Source organism: Sus scrofa, chromosome 10, assembly GCF_000003025.6.
Source record: "Sus scrofa isolate TJ Tabasco breed Duroc chromosome 10, Sscrofa11.1, whole genome shotgun sequence".
NCBI classification, from domain to species: domain Eukaryota; kingdom Metazoa; phylum Chordata; class Mammalia; order Artiodactyla; family Suidae; genus Sus; species Sus scrofa.
In genome coordinates this window covers 24,623,391-24,643,069 of record NC_010452.4, presented here as the reverse complement: position 1 = coordinate 24,643,069, position 19,679 = coordinate 24,623,391, and the positions used below count along the sequence as shown (strand labels likewise).

At 60.7% G+C, this 19,679-nt stretch overlaps 2 protein-coding genes across 17 annotated transcripts in view; one reads left to right on the top strand and one right to left on the bottom strand.

Annotated features, from left to right (window-relative positions):
* The window catches only part of SYT2 (synaptotagmin 2), an 88,554-nt gene extending 84,129 nt beyond the window's left edge, over positions 1-4,425 (top strand). For all 5 annotated transcript variants that reach the window (XR_002336281.1, XR_002336282.1, XR_002336280.1 and 2 more), the window contains one exon: positions 76-4,425. Coding sequence is in view for 2 of the 5 variants with exons in the window: in XM_021064565.1 (XP_020920224.1) it covers positions 76-282 (207 nt within the window). In the remaining 3 variants the exon portion in view is untranslated. The remainder of the gene's footprint in view (positions 1-75) is intronic.
* The window catches only part of PPP1R12B (protein phosphatase 1 regulatory subunit 12B), a 173,462-nt gene continuing 159,491 nt past the window's right edge, over positions 5,709-19,679 (bottom strand). For 8 of the 12 annotated variants that reach the window (XM_021064548.1, XM_021064547.1, XM_021064549.1 and 5 more), the window contains 4 exons: positions 18,136-18,186; positions 17,135-17,185; positions 13,677-13,851; positions 5,709-10,407 (listed from right to left, as the gene is read on the bottom strand). In XM_021064548.1, coding sequence (XP_020920207.1) covers positions 13,717-13,851; positions 17,135-17,185; positions 18,136-18,186 — 237 coding nt within the window. In that variant the 3' untranslated portion in view covers positions 5,709-10,407; positions 13,677-13,716. The remainder of the gene's footprint in view (positions 10,408-13,676; positions 13,852-17,134; positions 17,186-18,135; positions 18,187-19,679) is intronic. The other 4 variants (XM_013980127.2, XM_021064562.1, XM_021064563.1 and 1 more) reach the window with 1 other exon arrangement.

Below are 19,679 nucleotides of genomic sequence, written 5' to 3'. Positions count from 1 at the left end.
ATAGCGGCTGGAGGTGGGAGCGAGGCGCCTGGGGGCCTTTCCACCACCTCACGGACCCCCCCACTCCACTCCCAGAAGGTGCAGGTGGTGGTCACGGTGCTGGACTACGACAAGCTGGGCAAGAATGAGGCCATCGGCAAGATCTTCGTGGGCAGCAACGCCACGGGCACGGAGCTGCGGCACTGGTCCGACATGCTGGCCAACCCCCGCAGGCCCATAGCGCAGTGGCACTCGCTCAAGCCCGAGGAGGAGGTGGATGCGCTGCTGGGCAAGAACAAGTAGGGCCGCGGCCGCAGCCGCCTGCCGCGGACGTGGACGAGACCCAGAGCACTGGTACCTCAGTCGTCAGCCCTGGAGGTTTCCTTTTCCATCCGTCTGTGGTCCTGCCCCCGTCCTTCTTTCTGTCCCTCTGTTTAAAGACCACCGTCCTCTGGCTGTGAGATGGGTCCCCTTGGAGGAGAGCAAGGAGCTGGTTCTGGTGGCTGCCCGGGAGCTGTGCTTGCTGCATGCCCATCGCCCTCGTCCTCCACAGCTCCACCTGCCCGCCAGGAGGCTCTTTGGCAGAAGTTGTGGCATTTCCGTGGTTTGAGTCTTCTGGACCCACAAGGTGGCAGCACTTCCTGTGTCCTGTGCGTGCAGCTCCCCGTGCTCCTGGAAGGGGCCATGGACCATGGGCTCGTGGGAGCAAAAGGCCCTTGGGGACCTGCCTGGATAGCAGCCTGGTCACCAGGAGCCTCGGTCAGGTGCAGGAGCGTGGCTCCCTGGGAGGGACCGGGAGGCAGGCGGTCCAGAGCTAGGACCAGACCCTGAAGTTGTCCCCCCTTGTCACCACGGCCTCCTGCTGGTGTGGTTCCCAGGACATCCCGGCCAGCTGTTCACTGATTGGCCAGACTCGAAGAGGGCCCTTCCGTCCTGGGACCTCGCGTTGTTGACAGTGGGTGTCAAACTGTGAAGACAGGGGACCCCTTCCTAGAGAGGCCCCAGGGAAGTGCTGGACCGTGGCCCTTCCAGTGGGAGATGGACGTGGCTGCCTTTCCAGAACGGGAGCCGCGCGGTTCCTGGGTGGGGCTCCCCGTTACGCTTTTCTCATTTGATCTCCACGGACGGGCGCTGCCTAAAGCGGAGCCTGGGAAATTTGAAAGGCAGGTGTAAGTGTCCTTGTTCCCTGGTCCAGGTAAGAGGGCTGGTGAGCAGATGGCAGGGATTCCAGGCTGGCGAGGGGCTCCTGTCAATCCTCAGGGGCTTCTCTGTGGACCCCCAGAGGCAGGGCGATCGGCTGGTGGGGACTCAGGCCGGTTCTGCCCCGCGGTCACTTCTGCTCACCTCTGTCCCAGTGTTGATAAAAAAGCCATATATACGTTAGCCGTTTGCACTGAGTCTCCTTGCAGACCTTCCGCCTGGGCTCGTGGCTGGAGGCTGGCACCCTGTGCTCGCACCCTGGCCTCCCTCCCTGCATTCCTCTCTCCAGCAGAGTCCTCATGCTGGGAGCCCTGTTCCTGGCATCCGTGGCAGAAGTGTCCAGTCCCGTCACTGGCCACCCCAGAGGCAGATGGGCCATCTGGGAGGGGCTCCCACGAGAGGCTGCAGAGTCTGCTTTGCAACAGGCAGGGCTTGTGCTTCTGCTGTTTCTCAGTGGGGGCGAGGGCACCTCCTTTGGGACATTGCGGGGTGGGGGTGGGGGCTCGGACGGCTGGTGGGGACAGGCTCCTCTTGCGGCGGCCTTGGACGTGGGGTTTTCTCACTGGACTCTGGGTGTTGACTGAATGATGAGAATTCTGGTTCCAAGGACCAGACTTGTAGGACAAGAGGGTGCCTTCAAGACCGGGGTGGCCTGGCCTGGACGCTCCTGTCCCCAACTGTGGGATCCGGTGCTTTCTCAGGGTCTCCTCACCCTCCGTGCCCCACAGTCTCCTGCTCACTCCCATCCCTCTGGCCACCTTCTACCACCCGGGGTCTGTCTCGGCCCCCCACCCACCCTGCCCCAGCCCAGCACACCCTCTCCTGCCCGGGATGGGGGTGGGCAGCACCGTGAGGGTCTGGCTGAGAGACTGGCATTGGCACCTGTACAGAGCCAGGGGACCTGCATGTGGGTTCTGGGTGGCACTTGGCATCTGTTGGCCCAAGGAGCTCCTCTCCCCCATCATGCTTGGGCCTGGGGTCTGCGATCCTGGGCTGTAGGCCCCACATGGGACAGCGGATCGGCTTGTGAGGGTTCTGGAGGCCTGCGGGCCGTGAGCCTTCACCCCCATCCACTGCAGAGGGTAGCAGAGGGCATTGTTCACAAAGGACTGAGACCATGAAAACAAACCCAGTCCTACCTGGGAGCTAGAGGTGAGGCAGGAAAGCTCTCGTTTCTCCTTGAGTGGTCGCTGCAGAACGGAACCGACGCTGCCAGGGCTCCCCGCAGTTTTTCAGACTTTGGCCATAGATGCTGAGGGCTGGGGGCCACCCTTGGGCGGCCCCAACTGGGGAGGAGTGGGTGCTGGGCGCAGATGGGAGCAGGGGTTTCACAGCCTCAGTCCTGATCTGTGCTTGTCCCAGGAAATCACAGGTAGCTCGTGCTCCTGCAGGATCAGGTTGGGGTAACCGCTGGCCCAGGGCTTCAGCGAGTGGGGGGGGGAAGCTGTTCCCCTCCCCTGTTCCCTCCCTGCCCTGGGCCCTGGGTGGCAGCAGACAGGGAAGGGTCCCTGGGCCTGGGTGTGGTGGTTGTGGTCCCTCAGCCCCAGATTGGCAGATAAAAATACAGGGCACCAAGTTAAATTTGAATTTCAGGTAAACAATAATTACAAAGCATGAGTCTGTCCTGGGCGCTCTTTGGGACATACTGAAAGCGGTTTGTCGCTTACCTGAAATTCTCCATCCCTGCCCTGCCCTGTGACCGCTCCTGCCACCCTCCCCTGCCCCAAGCCCCAGGCCAGGATTGGGTCATCCGGACTTTAGCCCATTTTCCGAGCTGCAGTATTGGGAAGGGGACACTGTGACTTGACCACACAGAATATATTTTTTAGTGACAACAAAACAAGAACCTTCTGAAGCCATCTGATCCCTGTCTGCTCCTCCCCATGCTTCAGTTTCACACCCAGAGGCAGGTCACCCAGAAACACGTGTGTCCTGTCAAATCCAGATGCATGTCCGACTTGGTGTAAACAGCCGCATGGCCGTGCCGAGAGCCCCCGCCCCACCTTACACACCTGGAGGCTGCTCCTCGGTTTTATGTGTCGAGTCTCATCCCCCCCCATCCCACCCCTGTGGGCGCTGAGGGACCAGGGACTCCCCGCAGGCCAGAGCCCAGGTGCCCCGCCTGCTGCTCCCGCGCCCGTCTGTGTGCGGTGCCCCTTCTGTCACTGTTTGAATTAACTGAAAAGCCATAATGGGGCCTCCTGCAGGAGCCCTCGGGAGCCCCCGTCCTCTGCCGGCTCCCACAGAACACTTGTGAAGGGCTCACCTGTCGTCGCCCTCTGCCCTCAGCTCCATGTCTCCAGGTGGATGGTGTCAGAGCTCCTGGTGGGGCCTCAGCAGATGGTCCCATCAGTGGTGGGGCCCTGGGGTGGTGGCCAGCATGCAGGAGCTGTCATGGCTTTGTCTGTCTGTCCGTCTGAGGTCAGGTCCCTGCTCCGCTGGGCATGACAGAAGCAGCCCCGTCTCCGTAACACGTGGGCTGGGGCAGTGGCTGGCAGCAAGCAGGACGGGCTGAGCCCCGTGTGCTGCCTCCTGCAGGGAGGCCCCAGGAGGCCAGGGGGCCTCTGAGGGTGGGGGGCGGCCTCTCCCAGACCCTCTGTCAGCTCCTAGGCCCAGCCTGTACCAGGTGCTGCTAGGGGAGGGGAGGTGTGGACTGTGCCAAGAGGACTTCAGCTCCCGGCCGGCAGGTCCTGGCCCGCGAGAGCAGCTCCTGGCAGGGTGAGGAAGGGGAGGCGGGAGGAGCGGGCTCCAGGCCAGAGGTGGGGAGGTGGGCTTGTGTCCACAAAGCTGGACCCTGGTGCTGGGGGCAGGGCAGAGGCAGAGGATGGCCGAGGCTAGGGTACGAGGGTGTGGAGGAAGGATGCTTCCTCATCCCCTGGGCACCACCCCCCCAGGGGGGGGCAAGAGATAAGGGCCCTCCAGGTGGCTGGTGGGGGGCCTCCAGGACCCTCTGCACAGAAGCCTGATGTTCTGCCCGACTCCCCCCACCTGAGGACTTGGTTTACTGCTTCTGAATTCTGGGATCTGAAAACTGTGAGACCAGGGTGGCTGGGCCCCAGGCCACCCTGGGGTGTGTGGCCCCACCAGGACCCCTGCCAGGTCTTCACAGGAAGGACACATGTACAGCCCCCCCACCCCCCGCCTGGCAGCACCCCCCCCCCCATGTGACTCTGTTCTTGTCTGGTCTCTCGTCAGTCTGTTCTTTTGTAATGAGCTGCATCTCCTTATTAAAGAAACTCAACCCAGGCTGGGGGGTCTCTGGTTGTTTCTGCTCCACGCGGGGCGGGGACGGGAGGACGGGAGGGGCCGTGTGACCGGACGGGTGCCTGTGCTTCCCAGGCTCTGATCGCCAGCCTGGCACCTTCCCTAAGGGGAGCAGCAGTGGGGCCAAGTGTCCTCCGGGTACGGGGAGGCCAGTCTGGCATTGATAGGTGGTAGGCACACAGGGGTGGCAGGGGTGGCCCAGATTCTCAACTGCCTTCCAGCAGAGCTGGGCTTGGGGACCAGCCAGCCTGAACCCAGAGGATGGGGAGGCTGGCCCTGGAGTGTGCAAGGCTAAGAATTTCTACAAGATCCTCAGCTGCCCCCTTTGAGGCAAAAGTGTTTGGGACCAAGGATAGGGCCTTGGGATTTGTAAGGAAAGAGAAGGGCCACGTGGCCCACAGGCCTGGAAAGTGGTCCCCTGTTTCAGCACCTGCCCCGGCTTCACCTCACCTCTGGGGTGGGGGTGGGGGGCTCCTGCGGGATTCCAGTGAGCCACATGGCAGCCGCTCTGGACCAGGCGGGAGGTGGGCATCCTGGCTCAGGTCCAGCTCAGGGGTGTGAAGGCAGAGTCCGTCAGGTGGGGCTGGGGCCGGTGGGGGGCACAAGCGCTGCGAATTTTGGGGTAGGGCAGTGCTGAGCCTTGTGGCTGCTGGGCACCCAGAGAAGTGACATTGCCAGTGAGGAGCCCTCACCCCAGACCAGTCTGAACTCTGGCCGCACCTTGGGCTGGGTGACCACAGGGGAGGAGAGTCCTCCTGACCCCTGCCCCCCAGCTGGGAGACGGAACGCCACTGGCGTAAACATGGGCTGAGGAGCCAGAGGAGGGCGTGCTGGATGGAGGGACCGGCCTTGCCCAGGTGAGCGAGGCCAGACGCGGCCACTTGCCCGCGGCCAAGTGCCTCTCCCTTGGGTCTGGACTTGGCTTCCAACAACCCTCTGTGACCATTCTGGTTTAGAGCTATGGAGCGGCTCTGGGCCCTGAACCCAGCAGTGGGCTTGTAGAGACCACCTTGCATCAGCAGAGCCCCCCACCATACGTGAACCCAAGGAGGCAGGCACCAGCTCGGGCCATAGTCGCCTGTGATAGCACCATGTCTGTCGCTGGACACCAGGAGCCTCGTCTCCTGAGCCATCGGGCTGCCCTCTGGCCTTGTGGCCATACTTGGGACAGGGGTGCCCAGGGGCAAGGACAATGACACAGACTGAACAGGCTGGCCCCGATGCAAGATGCTATCACCCCATTTCCTAAACTGTGCAGACAGTCACAAAGGTAAAACACAGTTTAATTTACTCATTTATAAATACTGTTGTGTTTACAGGCATCATATAGATGTGAATATTATTTCCAAACTTTCAAAACACATAATACTTAATAATACTATATAATAACCAGTGAAACACAGTCATTCATCTCAGGGTTGAAAGGCCACTCAAAATTGCATAAAAATACATTCAGCTCACAAAGCGAATCTGGGCCCCTCCCTGAACCCCCACCCACCCAGGTGTATTTACAAGGAGCCAAGAGAAACAGTCCCATTGGGAACTTTCACGGGAGGGAGAGGGGACCAGGGTGAAGTGATGGGAGACAAAACACTACCCCTGAAGTACCCACTTTCCACCTGCCTGACCAAGGCCACGGTATGTGTGGGGGGCACCATGAAGTTGCTGCCTGGGTCTGAACACTCAGCAGGAACAGGAGCCTTTGCAGCCTCCCCTCCCGCCCCGGGGTCCTGGGCTGCAGCCCCCACCCTTCCCTCCATCCTGTCTCCCCAGGGCCTGGCTGCACCCACAGGCCTAGACTCCCCGAATCCGCTCCTGTGAAGCAACCACAGCCGACCTGCTGCGCCGGACGCACCGATGCAGCTCGGTTTTCCCACTGTCCTGCTGCAAACAGGGTTGAGCAGACCAGGTGGGGCTGCCTGGGGTCGCCCTGGCCAGACCTCGGGCCAACCTCACCTCCGAGGGCAGGTGGCATGGCTGGGGCGCTTCGGAGCCTGGAGAGTCGGCGCTGACTGCGCTCCCCTCTCAAGCATCGTTGCTCCAACTGGGAGGATCAAGGACAAAGTGTGGAGGACGAGAGAGGGAGGGGGAGGGGGGTTCACGCTGGAAGGACAGGAGCCTGAGGTCCCTTAAAGGGCCGCGCTGGGAAAAGTCCACTGGGAACGTTAGGGGAAACCTGGGGGAGTAACAAAATTCCCTCCGGCAGCTCCACTGTCCAAAATGATAAGCAGATGAACTGGAGAAGCTCAGAGAGAAGCTCTGGGGACAGAGGGAGGAGAGACAAAAGATAGGAGTTAACAGAATAACACATTTGGCTGAAGCTGGGCGATCAGACCATGTTCTGAAATGTCTGTGCAGCAAGCATGCGCGTGTGCACACAGGCTGGAAGCAAGAGTGGCGCCCAAGGTGCTAAAGCTTCCAAGGTGAGGTCGGAACAGCCCTCGCTGGTGCCCGTCTGCAGACAGTTCTCCCAGGAGGGGCTCCTGGGACACCTAGTTCAACCCCACGTCCCCCACAGCTCCTCTGGGAGTGACTGCACCATCCACACGGCTGCAGCTGGCTGTCGGGACTCTCAATTTGGCCTTTCTCAGCCCCCAGAGTCCACCTCATTCCCAAGGAGTGGTGACAATGGCAATTCCCGGGCTGCCATGAAGGTGATCTGTCTTCAGTCTAATCAGAGCAAGAGCAACTGTCAGTGTCCTTGGCAGGCTCTGCTGCTCCTGAGCCCAACCTGCCAGGGAGCTGAGCGGTCTCTGCAAGAGGCTGGGGGACAAGGGCTCTAGGGGGCGGCCCCTCCCCCAGGGCCCCTCCCTGGCCGTGTAGACTCCCTGCCATGCCCTCTCCCCCTCCGACAGCCCAGGTCCAGATCTGATGGCTCCCCAGAAGCCAGGGATGAGTTTTCATTCCAGAAGGGCCTCTCACTGCCTAAGGTGGGGTTGTGCTCAGCTCCCACCAGAACCCCCTTCCAACCCCGCTGGTGTCCATGTTCCTCCAAGCCCAGGAGGGTCACCCTCGGGGTTAAATCCACTCCCAACTTCTGCACGTGGTTTGCATCAAGAAGTCAGAGCAAGAATCCTGAGTTTAAGAAAAGTTCTGATCTTCCTAAGGAATAAACAGCCCATAGCACTTCAAGCCTAGATCCTCCCCAAAGACCAGCCAGCCCTACCTGGGCTCATACCCGGTCACAAGGCCCCTAAGGCAGCAGCGCCATCCTCTTGCACTGCCCCCCTCTGCCCTCATGGCTGCCCCCACGTCCAGGGGGCCTCACACCCCTGGAGCTGCTGAACCCCATGTGGGGCTGAGCGCACAGCTGTGACGGGTGGGACGGGGGCAGGGCCATTGTGACTGATGTGGCTCAGGTGCTGGGTGGAGGGCGGGAGGCCAGGGGTCCAGGGGCTCCCCCGGTGGCAGCGGGTAGAAGTGGGGACCCCCTGCTGGCTTCCCCTTGAGGAGCAAGGTGGCTGGAGGCGCCTCTCACCATCCACAGGAGCACCCTTGGCCTGGATTCACACCCCGGCCCTTGTCCGAGTCACGGGTGGCAAAGGTGGCACCAGGGCAGAAACCCAGAGGCGGACACGAGCTGCTTGCCCCCACTGGCTCCTTCAAGGCCCCAGTGGAGAAGCTGCAGGGCTCCCGCCTCCTGGAGTCCAAGGGCCTTAAGTGCCACTTCAGCTCCCTTCTTCCCGAATGGAGCTTGTGCTGCCTCTGGTGTGCTCAGCGCAGGGAAGTGGGCGAAATGACCGCAAACAGAGCCCTGAGTCCCTCTCCAGAGGCTCAGGGCCAGATGTGCACCTGGGTCTTGGACACGGAGCGGGGGTGGGAGGCCCCAAGAGGAGCAGGTGGGCAGAGGGCAGGCGGATGCAGGGGTGGCAGAGAGACTTGCCAGAGGCAGGGGGCCACACGGGGTCCCCAGGACTGGATGGGGATGGAGGTGAAGCCTCAGCAGAGACTCTCAGGATGGCCTGATCCAGGAAACAGCAATCCAAGGAGAACGAGGACCCACCCCAATGCTGAATCCTGTCTGGGTGCTAATGTGACGGGCAGAGCCCCCAGCTGCCACCAGGCCCAAGGCCATCACCTCAGGGACAGCATGGCTTGAAGAAACTGAATCCGAGTCTCTGGAAAGAGACCAGAACTGGATTCTGCGAGAGAGAGCCAGCTGTGTGAGGAAGGCCCTGAGGTCATAGGGCTGGTCCATACTGTCACCACCTCAGGCCCTACGACCCAGTTCTCACCCCCAAAAGGCACACACAGAGCTGAGAGTGGCCTGAAACCCCTCCGCCTGGTCTAATACAAGCGGGTCCAGGTGACTTCCTGGCCATTCAATCCTCTTTTCCTGAAAAGGCAGCCCCTGCCCAAGTCCAGGATGTGCTGGGAGTGTGAGGCCAGAGGCCCGTGTCACCTCCCCTCCCCAGACCCAGGAACACGCGGCGCTTTGCTAATGCAGGTCTCAGGACGACACAAACCCTTACCACAATCGTACCCGGAAAAAGGTGGGTGTGTTAGTTTCATGCCCCCCTAAGAAAGGGCTTCTGCCAGAGGGGACGGTGTCCTATTCTGGGATCCGGGGCTTGGGTGGCAGCTCCAGTTTAACGAGCGTGTGGTATTTCTGAGGACCCTAGAGAGCTACACTGCCACTTTCTGGAAAGAAAGAAAAGCCAGACAGACCCCCACACACCGAATGTCACCAGCAACACTCAGACGACCTGCACACTCAAACCAGCGAAGGAGTGCACTCTTAGAGAAAGCGGACACTCGGGTATTAGCACTGGGGCCTCGAGAACGGACTGAACTGGGCACAGGACTGAAGCCAGGCGACCCCTGAGGTCTGGCAAGACATCTTAGGAGGCAGCCTCAGGGCACAGGAGGAGGACGGCCGGGACAGAACAGAAGCGAAGAGTGTGCCAGGTGGGCTGACCCACGGGCCCAGGAGGATCTCACCTCAAGCAGGGCAGCTTTCTTCTGGTCAGAGGCCTCCCGACTGTGGCCGAGCTGTGGGGGCAGGGGTCCCTGTGTCTCACCCTTGCCCTCTGTGGACAGGTCATCCCTGTGGTGGGGTCTAGGAGAACCAGCGTCTCCCCCAAAGCCAGCACCCCACCCTGTGCACGGTGCTCTGTGTCCCTGCGTTGGGGTGCAGGGGTCTCAGACACTCTGCTCACAGCTGCCTGTGCCCTGCGCCCTCCCAGCAACTGCCCCTGAGGTCGAGGTCAAGGCCAAGGGAGGGACGCAGATGGTGCTCACGGCCCAACTTCCTGGTAAGGAACTGCTGTGCGGGGGAGGCACGTGGGCTGGAGAGCACGCCTGGCTGTGCAGGGAGAGGCCGGTGGTGTGTCTACACCCGGGGCATGTGCAGTGCAGCTGACGGATAGAGGAGAGTAGGAAGGAACGGGCCAGGTCACCCGCGCCCTGGGGAGCGGGCCAGACACGCGGGAACAAGCTTAAGACCAGTCGGGTGTTACTGGGCTGTTGGTGAAAAGACACCACCACCGGCAGAGGGCAGCTGGGGACAAGTCAGTTCCTGAGAGATGAGGACCACAGCTGCTATCACCCTGGGGTCCCCAAGGGTGTCCCAACACCTGTTCTCCTGGCGCTGGACAGCCCCCACGTCAGAGCCGCTGCCCAGCATCAGGTCCAGGGCGTTGCTTCCAGTGGAGGCCCCACACGCCTGGACCAAATCCGATGTGGATGCACAGCTGGGGGCGAGGTGGCAGCTGGGCCTGGTGACTCCATGGCCTTCTCCCAGTGGCTCCCATGGCTCCAAGGATTGCAGTCAGGCTTCAGTGACAACTGCCCAAGACCCAGGGTGGGGCTGCAGGGGGGGCACCAGGACGGAGGTGGCTGGACGAGGGCCCCAGGGGTGGCAGCAGGTGCCCCCCACTACTTGGACAGCTTGCTGATGACCCTGATGAGGGCGCCGTTCTCATCTTTCAGCCTCTGGTTGTCGGACTTCAGCTCCGTCAGGACCTGTGGTGAGAGAGGACAGGTGCGTGAGGGCTGGCATGACTCCCCCCCGGAACCTGCTCGCTGCACTGGGGGGGCCCTACCGAGGGCGGTCACAGCCTCCTTCTTAACACCCAGCTCTCCACAGGCACGGCCTTTCCTCCCCCCGAAAGGGCGTCTGCTTTCAGGGGTTCCTGCCCCTGAACTCACTTATGGCTCAGAGAAATTGGGCCACGCCAAGTGGTGACTCTGGCAAGGGGTTCAGGAAGGATCACAGGGAGGGGCACATCTGAGCCTTCCCGCCACCCCGCTGGGGCTGGTCCGCAGAGCGGGGCCTGGAGCCACGGTTTCAGGACAGCACCCTGGGTGGCGGGGGAGACCCCTGTCCCACCGGCTCTGCTGCCTCGTCATGCTGAGCACTGCCCGCTTGTGAATGGAAGGGCACGTGGCAGCCCTGGGCCCCACCGGAGATGGGCTTTCTATGTGGTCAGGCACGCGGTGCACCACAGACGGAGGGCTGATGGGACAGTTGGTGTGAACCCTGCCCGCCGGCAGCAGGGCTCGGTCTCACCACGAAGGCAATAGAAGTCTGCGCCCACGTCTGTTGGGTGCCGTGTCCTCCTTGGGGTCAGTCACTCAGGCCAGTGGGACCGCAGGGAGCACCTGGCAGGGGTACCTCTGGTCTGGCCCTGCTACCAAGCACTTGGGGTAAGTCAGAGGCCCGTGAAGGACAGAGCTGCTCCTCAGCCTCCTGTGGAAGAGGGCGGTCGAGTCGTGGAGGCCCGTGCACCGCGGGCGTACAGGGGAGCGAAGAGAAAGCAGGCTGCCAGCTGGAGGCCTCGCTCTGAGCCTGTGGACAGCTGTCCTGCGTCGATGGACAGGGACGGGAAGTGGCCAGCACGAGCCCAAGGCACCAGCTCTCAAACGGGGAGGCCGCACTGGCTGTGGCCATTCCTTCATTGCACAGGTGGCCTGAAACTGGACACCAAGTCCCACAAGTCCAGAAGCTGACAACCCGGCAGCGTCATCAGCACCAGGAACCGAGGCCAGGGCAGACCGCGCTCCCCTCTGCGTTTCCATCCTCACCCTTGACCCTCGCAGCAGGCGGGGCTTCCAGGCCCCCAGGAGGATGTGACCCTATGACCTGCCCACCTCTGCAGCCCTGTGCCCCCAAGCCCACCCCGGGGCCTGCAGCCCAGGCACCAGCGGGACTCTGAGGCCGCATTCCCCGAACAGGAGCCCGTGGCAGGTGGACGCCCCCCATGGCCACACTCTGCATTTTGGTGCCGGCAGCTGTCCAGTCAGATCTGAGCGCCTCCCTTCGAAAAAGGTACAAGCAAGCTGTCAAACCCTGGAGACTTATTCCACATTAAGAACTCAGCTCTTTGGGAAAAAACCGGACGAGGCACTTTCCCAGCCACAATGCACTCCTGCTGACGTGAGGAGGGAGTGTCGGGCCTAAAGCTGGTCCCCGGGGCGGGGGACACGGATGTGACACTGCTGGACGATTAAACAGCAACACGGGCTGCAAGACTCTCTCTTCTCAACTCTGAAGGCAGCTTTCCTGTTTCCAGACGTCCAGTTTGCCACCGCCTGATGTCAAGGACGAATGGAGCCAAGCACGCTTCCTCCACTGCGGCCCCTTGCCCCCTTGGGCAACCTCTGGAGGAGCGTGGGGCGGCCTCCGGCCCCGAGGGTCCCCACTGGTGCTGCACTGGTAAGTGGAGACCACCTCTCCAGGGGACTGTTAACAAAGCCAAGAAATGAACCCCCAAACCAGGAGGGTGGGCAAACCTTCTGCCTGTGCCCGTCCCCCGCCTCCTCGGCTGGGACAGCGCATTCCTTCCATGAAGGGCTGGACAATGACTGGTCATGAGACGCACACGCCGTGGGCACAGCTCAGCTCCAGGAAGGTCACGGAAACTCGATTCCATGTAATCTTCACGTGTCACCAAATACCGTTCCTCTTCTGCTTTTCCGCTCCCACTGGCCCTGCTGCTGGCCTCCTCCATGTGGCAAACCTTCCAGCCCAGGAGGCCCCTCTGAAGCGGCGTCCAGGGGGCACCCTGCACCCCGCCGCCTGACCCATGCGGTCTGCCCCCGCACTGTGCCCTCTTAGGGGCCTGGGGCAAGTTCCTTAATCTTTCACTCCATTTTTTCCACACGGAACATGACTGTTCTGGGCTAAACAAGGAAGAGCAGACAGGGTGCTGCACAGCCTCACAAGCGGCCCGTCCGTGGCTGGGAGCCCAGGAGTTTGGGCCCCAGCTCTGCCCCTTCCCGTGCCTCCAATACAAAACAGCCCCCAGGTTGCCCCACGTCGGTGTGGAGTCTGGCCCTGATGTGCATTTGCAAGCAGGGCACGGTGCTGGCACCGGGCTGCGGGCACCCCCAGCAGTATGGCAGCTCAGCCCTTAGGGTAGTTTGCGGCTTCAGATCTAGTGGGTGTTAGCGGCCAGCTGCTGACCCTGAAGGCACAGCAGACAGGCAGAAAAAAGAATGGGCCTTGATCAGGACTAATTAGATCATTGCTGGAAATTAGAAACTCATCTCAGGGAGTGAGATGGCTCAGCAGTGGGCACCCGCCAGGCTGTCACGTGGCCACGCCGGGAAACGAGCCAGCCATGGGCCTGTCTTTCAGACCCACATGCAGGGAGAGGCCTCCGGTTCTGTGCTTCTTGGTTCACAGGTGACACGGGCCCTGCTCCCTGCTGTCACCACCTCCTCTGCAAAGCCCCCGTCCTGTCAGGGAGGGCACAGATCTGTGACAGGGAGGGGGCGACGCCCCCAAGGAGGGAGGAGAAGGCCAAGGCCCAGCGTGAAGGCGCATACAGCACACATGCCAGTCTGCGGGTGGTGGCTGGGTGGGCTGAGTGCAGGGACACGCTGCTCCCTGCCTGGTTCCTAGTCTTGGCCACATGCAGAGCAGCAGGGGAGCGCTGAACAAACCCTGGACCACGGACCCTGAGGGGTGGCCTGGACTGGGTACGTTATGTCTCCCACAAGCTTGGGACACTGGCCCTGTCCTTGGCACCATCACCCAGGAACCAGGCGACACTGGGGCTGCTGACTGAGAGCCCGCCCTGGTCTAGCAGTGAGCTCCCAGGACTTGAGTGTCCCTATACAGGCAGGCGGCTCCTGTGTGACCCCTGTTCAGTCTCGAGGGGAACAACTCATCAAACAGCCAGCTGCAGCCCCCCTACGCCTCGGCCCGCTCTGCTGTCTCAGGAGCCTGCATGCGGAGGCTGCGGGGCGAGTGCAGAGCCCGGGACTGACAGCAAGAGGGCACCTGCCTGGAGCGGAGGAGGAGGGACATGAGGTGCAGGAGGGGGACTAGGGCCCCTGGGGCTCCGCGGGCTCCGTGGACTCCGAGAGCCGGGCCACAACTCGGGTCAGGGCCCTGTTCTCAGCCTGCAGCTGCTCGTTCATCTGCTTCAAGGTCTGAATCTGTTTTAGCTGGTGGAGGCTCTGCAGAGTGAGACACAGAGGGACAGACAGACACACAGACAGAGACGAGACCAGAGGAGAGAAGAGTGGGACAAAGAAATCACGTGACCTTCTGTTTCTGATCTCAGCTCGCATGCAAGGAGGGAAAAGAGCGAGCGAGGCAGGAGCAGCATGGTCCCTGTGTCCTTCCTCTCACTGCTGTTCCTTCTGGGTCCTTCTCTCACCTGATGTTTCATTTTTAAAAGTAAAGGAGGGTCTGTCGTTGAGGCCTCTTCTGAGGGGGCAGGTCCGGTTAGAAGGCCTCCTGCCTGCCGTGGAAGCTCACCGCTCTGCTAGCCCTGCCCGGCACCGGAAGCCTGTTCTAGGACCAGGACACGCTCACCCACCCCAACCTGCTGGAGGGTCTGCACCCCCTGTCTGCAGGTCACCAAGGTGCCACGGACAGACCCCCAGTCTGGAGTTAGAGCCGCGTACAAAGGGCCTGCTTGGCCCAGGCACTTACTAGTCCAGCTGTTCCCAAGCGTTACTGTCGCAAACAGAACAACTGGGCCACAGAGGTCCTTCCTAACCCCGGGACCCATGAAGGGTCCAGAACTGCCAGCAGCTGGCGCTAGGCCTGGGCCTGCTCGTGGTTGCTTGCCCTTCCTCAGAGCTCTCAGCCCGAGGCTGACATCAGCTCTCAGAGGAGGAAGGTGGGGGACCGTCCTGCGGGCTGCAGGGACCAAGAGAGGCCTCTCATGCCTGCCTGGGTGGGAGGGACAGAAATGAAAAGCTACAGGAGGAGGACAGGCGTGTGGGAGTGAAGGAAGCAAGAAAAGGAAAAGCAGCATGAAGGGAAAACAGTGAAAAGGAAAAACAAGCAGAGACAAACAGCTCAATCTCTTTCCCTGAGCAGGGAGGGCCTCTGGAGCAAGTGTGTGACCTCCGGGGCGGGGAGGGGGGGGATACGGGGGCAGCACGACAGGGGCTACGTAACCAGATGGGTAGGGACAACGGGAAGTCCCTGGCTCTCGTCCTCTCTCGGGCTGCCACTGGGCCCAAGCCACGGTCCCTGTGTGCAATGCCTCCTTCCTCAGAAGTGACACTGAACATGACAGGCTCATGGATGTGTGAGAACAAGAGGTCAAGGGAGGAGGACATGGCTGCAAAGGCAGGAAGGTTGGGTATAGCTGGGACATGGAGCGGGGATGGAGCAGGGTCAGCCAGGGTCAGCCAGGAGTGCTTCCAGAGCAAGTCAAATAAATCCAATACCAACCTAAGCAGGGACTGGCTGCTGGGCCCCTCATGCAAGGGCCTGGGGCAGGGGGAGGCTGCAGTGGAAAAGCACTAGGCCTGATGCAGGCACTGCCAGGGGCTGCTCACGGCCTCGCTCTGACCCAGCCCCTGAGCTCTTTCCCCGGGAGGATTCATAAGACCTGCCTTTCCGAGTGAAGGCCAGGGAGGCACAGGCCATGTCACCACCAGAGCCCCACAGACATCTCCGGGTCCTGTGTCACCTGGCCTTTACTCGCCAGAGTCAGAAAGCAGGTTCAAGTCGCCTTCTGTCCCTGAGCACTGGCCGACTCTTCAGGGTCACTGGAGGTTGCCCCACCCCCACCCCCGCCCTGCTCCTTCCTGACACTCCTAGAAGGTCTGAGCACCTGCAGAGACCCAACAGGGCACTGGCCCTCAGTTCAGCTGGGTCCCGGTGTGAGCAGATCTGGCCACTGAGCAAAGACACCCCAGAGGGTGTCGTCTGGAAGAAGAGCTCGAAAGCTGACCAGGCATCTCCTTATCCCCCAGAGGCCAATGTTTGAGTCTGTATATATCTGACGCCTCTGCCCCAAAGAAGGTCCAGACACAAACAACCCAGAGTCGGCCAGCAGATGGCTGGCATGCTCCTGGGGGTGCGGGATAGTGCCCAGGTGAACCAGCTGCAGCTCCTCCCCCACGGCTGTGCAACTGGCAGTGCAGAGCGAGGGCAGGTGATGCAATGAATGGACTTTTTAACTTAAAAAAAAAAAAAAAAAATCAGTTTCCGATTGGTTCACCTATTGGCTTAGGGCTAAACAGTTTGGCCTGGGCTGCACTGAAAATGGCAGGACTCAGGGCTGATGGGAGCCCTGAGTCTGAGCTCCGTCGAAGAAAGACAGGAGCTCATGACCTTGCTCACCAGTCTGAGAGGCTAAGGGTTCAGAGGTGCACCTGCGCAGCCCACAGCGCTGAGGGCAACCTGAGCCCAACAGGCCCAGCGGCTCCCCTCAGGGATAACGCCTGGCCTCATGCAGGGCCCAGGGCAAGACAGACCCTGGCTGGGAATGGCTGCAAAGCCCCAGCTGGGCCCTATTTAGGTCCCGAGAAGCATCTGGAACATTTCCCAACAGAGGGTACAACTCCCAGGCTTCAGAAATAGAGGGGCCCCCATGCCACCGAGAGCTGCAGACTCAGTGGCCAGCCGTGTACAAGCTGCACTCCAGGGAGCGCCGCCTAGGGCAGCAGGCAGCTCTGCAGGTGCTTCCCTCACCACGGGGAGCGCCGACCGCCAGCCGCTCTGTGTCCTGCTGCTGTGGGTCAGCTGGGGAGGCACCGGGTGTCACCTGCCTATACCCCCCTTGCACGCAGGCAGGGTCACCTGGGGCACATCCGCCCTGGCTCTGCGGCCAGAGTGACAGATTCTGGGTGCTGGATCTTGTGTCAATTTGGACCCTCTCAACCGCAAGAAACTCTTCCCAGGCCATGGGAACAAAAGGCCCCAACTGCCCCTAAGGGCCCCTCCCACAGAAAGAGCTCTGGGAAGCCTCCCAGTGCTTCTGGTTCCCAGGAGAGAAACCCATGTTTCACCAGGTGAAGATGCGTCTAGAGAGAAATGCTGAGCAGATGCTCAGTGACTACGGGCACAGCCCTGTACAGCAGCCCAGATACCAGGTCCTGAGAGGCTCCCGTGCTCAGACTGGCCCATGTGGAGGGATAGTCACTGCAGGGCCTGGGGGCAGGTGTGTGCGCCTGTGCCAGGGACAGCTGGATGTCACAGGTGGGCTGGGGAATGAAACTCACTGCAGAATGACTCCAGCCACATTCCTCCCACAAAGGGGAGGTCTTGGCTGTGCCCGGGCTCCTCCCGGGAGGCCGAAGCTAGACCCTGCTGTCGTAGCTCAGGCGGCCCCTGAGGGTGAAGCCGAGGCTCAGAAAACCTTAGCTCAGGCTGGCCTCCAGCCCAGGGGAACCCGTCCCCTTTGTTCGCCAAGCGCCTAGGGGCGCAGTCTCACCCCATCCCCCACCCGTCCCGAGCAGTGGAGTGCGCACGCCGCCTGCGGGCCTCCTGTACCTTCATCTCCTCCTCCATCTCCGACATCTTCCGCTCCAAGGCTCGCCTCTCCTGTTCAAAACAAGGAGATGATTCGGAAGGGAGCTGAAAATCCGAGTCCCCATCTCTGCCCCCAGGTCCAGCCGCCAAGAGATCAGCAGCCTCGTGGCTCAGGCAAACCCCAGCCGGCTGGAGGGGCTGGAGCACCACGGGTCCCACCCCGATAAAACCACGTCATCTCATCTCCTGCCAGATGGTTCCAAGACTCGCTTACATGCATCAGACTTGGACCAGGCTGCCTGGAGCCCCTCTGTAAAAGTGCCCAGGAGCCTTACTGTCTATTAACAAAGTGGGGTCTCCAGTGATGCCCCCCAAATTCCTAGGAGCTGCTGCTCCAGTGTCAGGGGGAGGCAGATGTCTCTGCCAATGGACAAACAGCAGCCTCCCCCCAAGCTCACTTCTCCCCGACACCTGACTCCTGACCGAGCCGGAACCCAGTGCTATAGGATGTAAACAAAACTGAGCTGCTTTCCAACTAGATAGGAACGTACGACATGCCTAGATCAAGTCAGAGCTGAGTTCACCAATAAATCTACTTTTCCCAAATAAAGAACGTCAGGAGGGGTCAGTGGCTGAGCCAGAGGCCACTCTGTCGGCTCATGTTTCAAGTCCTAAAACCTGTTCCAGCGGCATTGGGCCCGGCTGTTCCCTCCTGTTCTGTTCTCAAGGGGCAGGCAGGCCTCGGACCCAATACACTGCAGCAAGTGGGAGTGTACAGGTCTGCTTACCCGGGGTGGCCTCTAGAGGCCCTGCCACCCCACCGAGCCTGGGCCAGGGGAGAGGCCTGAACTCTGAGGAGTCCACAGGACTAGCGACTAAACCACCGTCCAGAATCCCAGAGAGAATGGTCATTAAGCTGAGGATGGACCGTGTGGAGTCTGCCTTCTTCAGAAGGGCTCTGTGGGCACGAACAGCACAGAGACGCCCGGGGAGAGGGGCCGGGCTGCGCCACCCACACGTACCCGCTTCTCCACGTCCAGCACCGACGACCGGTCAGGGGTCTTGTCCTGTTTCTGCGGGTGCAAATGAAGGAGCAGTTGTGACTGGAGCTGTCTCAGGGCCAGATGGCCAGCCTAGACCACTCCCGCCGGACGTCCAGAAGCAGCTGTCAGCACAGCAGGCCCAGCGCACAGGTCTGACAGGCCGCTAAACCTAACATTCCCTCCACACTTACGGGGTTCCCACCAGGAGAGAGAGGCGGCAGGGGCACTCCCGGAAATTCGACAGGGTCTCATCGAGTACAAAGACTTAGCCCTCACACACCACACTCACACATGCACATCCCACATGCACATACCACACGCACACACAAACCACACGTGTGTACACATACCACACACACACCACACTCACACATACAACACACACATGCACACACATATACTCACACACGCACAAACACACCCCACACTCACATGCATTCTCCCACCTCACCGCCCCTCCCCAACTCTAATCCTGCAGCCTGAGGAAGAAAGTGCTTTTTGTCCTTTGAAAGGCTCCAGGTGCCCTTCTGAGCAAGCGTCCGGCTCTGCTCCTTCTGCGCCGGGCACGGAGGCTGTGGTTTCCACTGGGGCTGGGCTCTCGGGGCCTCAGGGGTCCATTTATGGGCCTGCCCTGCTCTGACCAGAATATGTCCACTCTTTCTGTTTTATCCTCTGGGCTTCCCGATTAAATAAGATTTTTTTTTTTTTTGCATAAAAGGTTAGAATTTTATCTTAGGTCTTTGGCCTTCAATATGAATTTGCAGAGGGGCTATCAAGATTGAGCCGCCCCTCTAGCTATAAAGATAGCAAAGGGCAGAACAGCTTCAGGGTCACCCTGAGCCCCTCTCCCTCGGCACATCAGGCCTGGGCGCAACGTTTGACCATCAGCAGACATTTCGTGATGACAGAATGACTATTGTTATTTCCAACACCAGGCACAGAAACATTTAATAAATACAGATATCACGCTAGTCTTCCTGCAGAGGTTTCTTTCTTTTTTTTTTTCCCCCCAAAAATTAAGTAGCAGCCAGAACCAGCAGTAAGACGTGGATTTCTGGCTCCTGTCCTGGGCTCTCACCTTCTGGTCTGAAGGTCACGGCGCCTGCCTTTGCCTGAACCGCTACAAGCAGAAGGAAAGGGGAGCGGCGGACACAGCAGCTGTGCCGCTTAGACCTCCAGGCCGAGCCTGAGCCGTGGTCTCACTGAGTTCACAGCCCAGAGAACTGAGCCAGTTCACTCGGACAAAGAATGAGATGTGTCTTGTGCTGGTGGAATCCTAGCCTCCTAGAGCTTGAGGGGGCCTTTCAAGTGGAAACCGCGTCCCCGTGAACCGCCCCCCGCAGCTGTGCGAGCTGACGGGCCCTCCCTCCGTTGTCCTGCCAGACAATTCCATGTTTGGTAAACAGCACGTCTTCTGAATTCAGTAACTTGTATTTGGCAAAAGCTAAGTATGTTCCGACACACCCAGCGAAGCAGTTGGCTAGAAAGTCACTGCTCTTCCCCAGCGACCCAGGCTGCTCTGA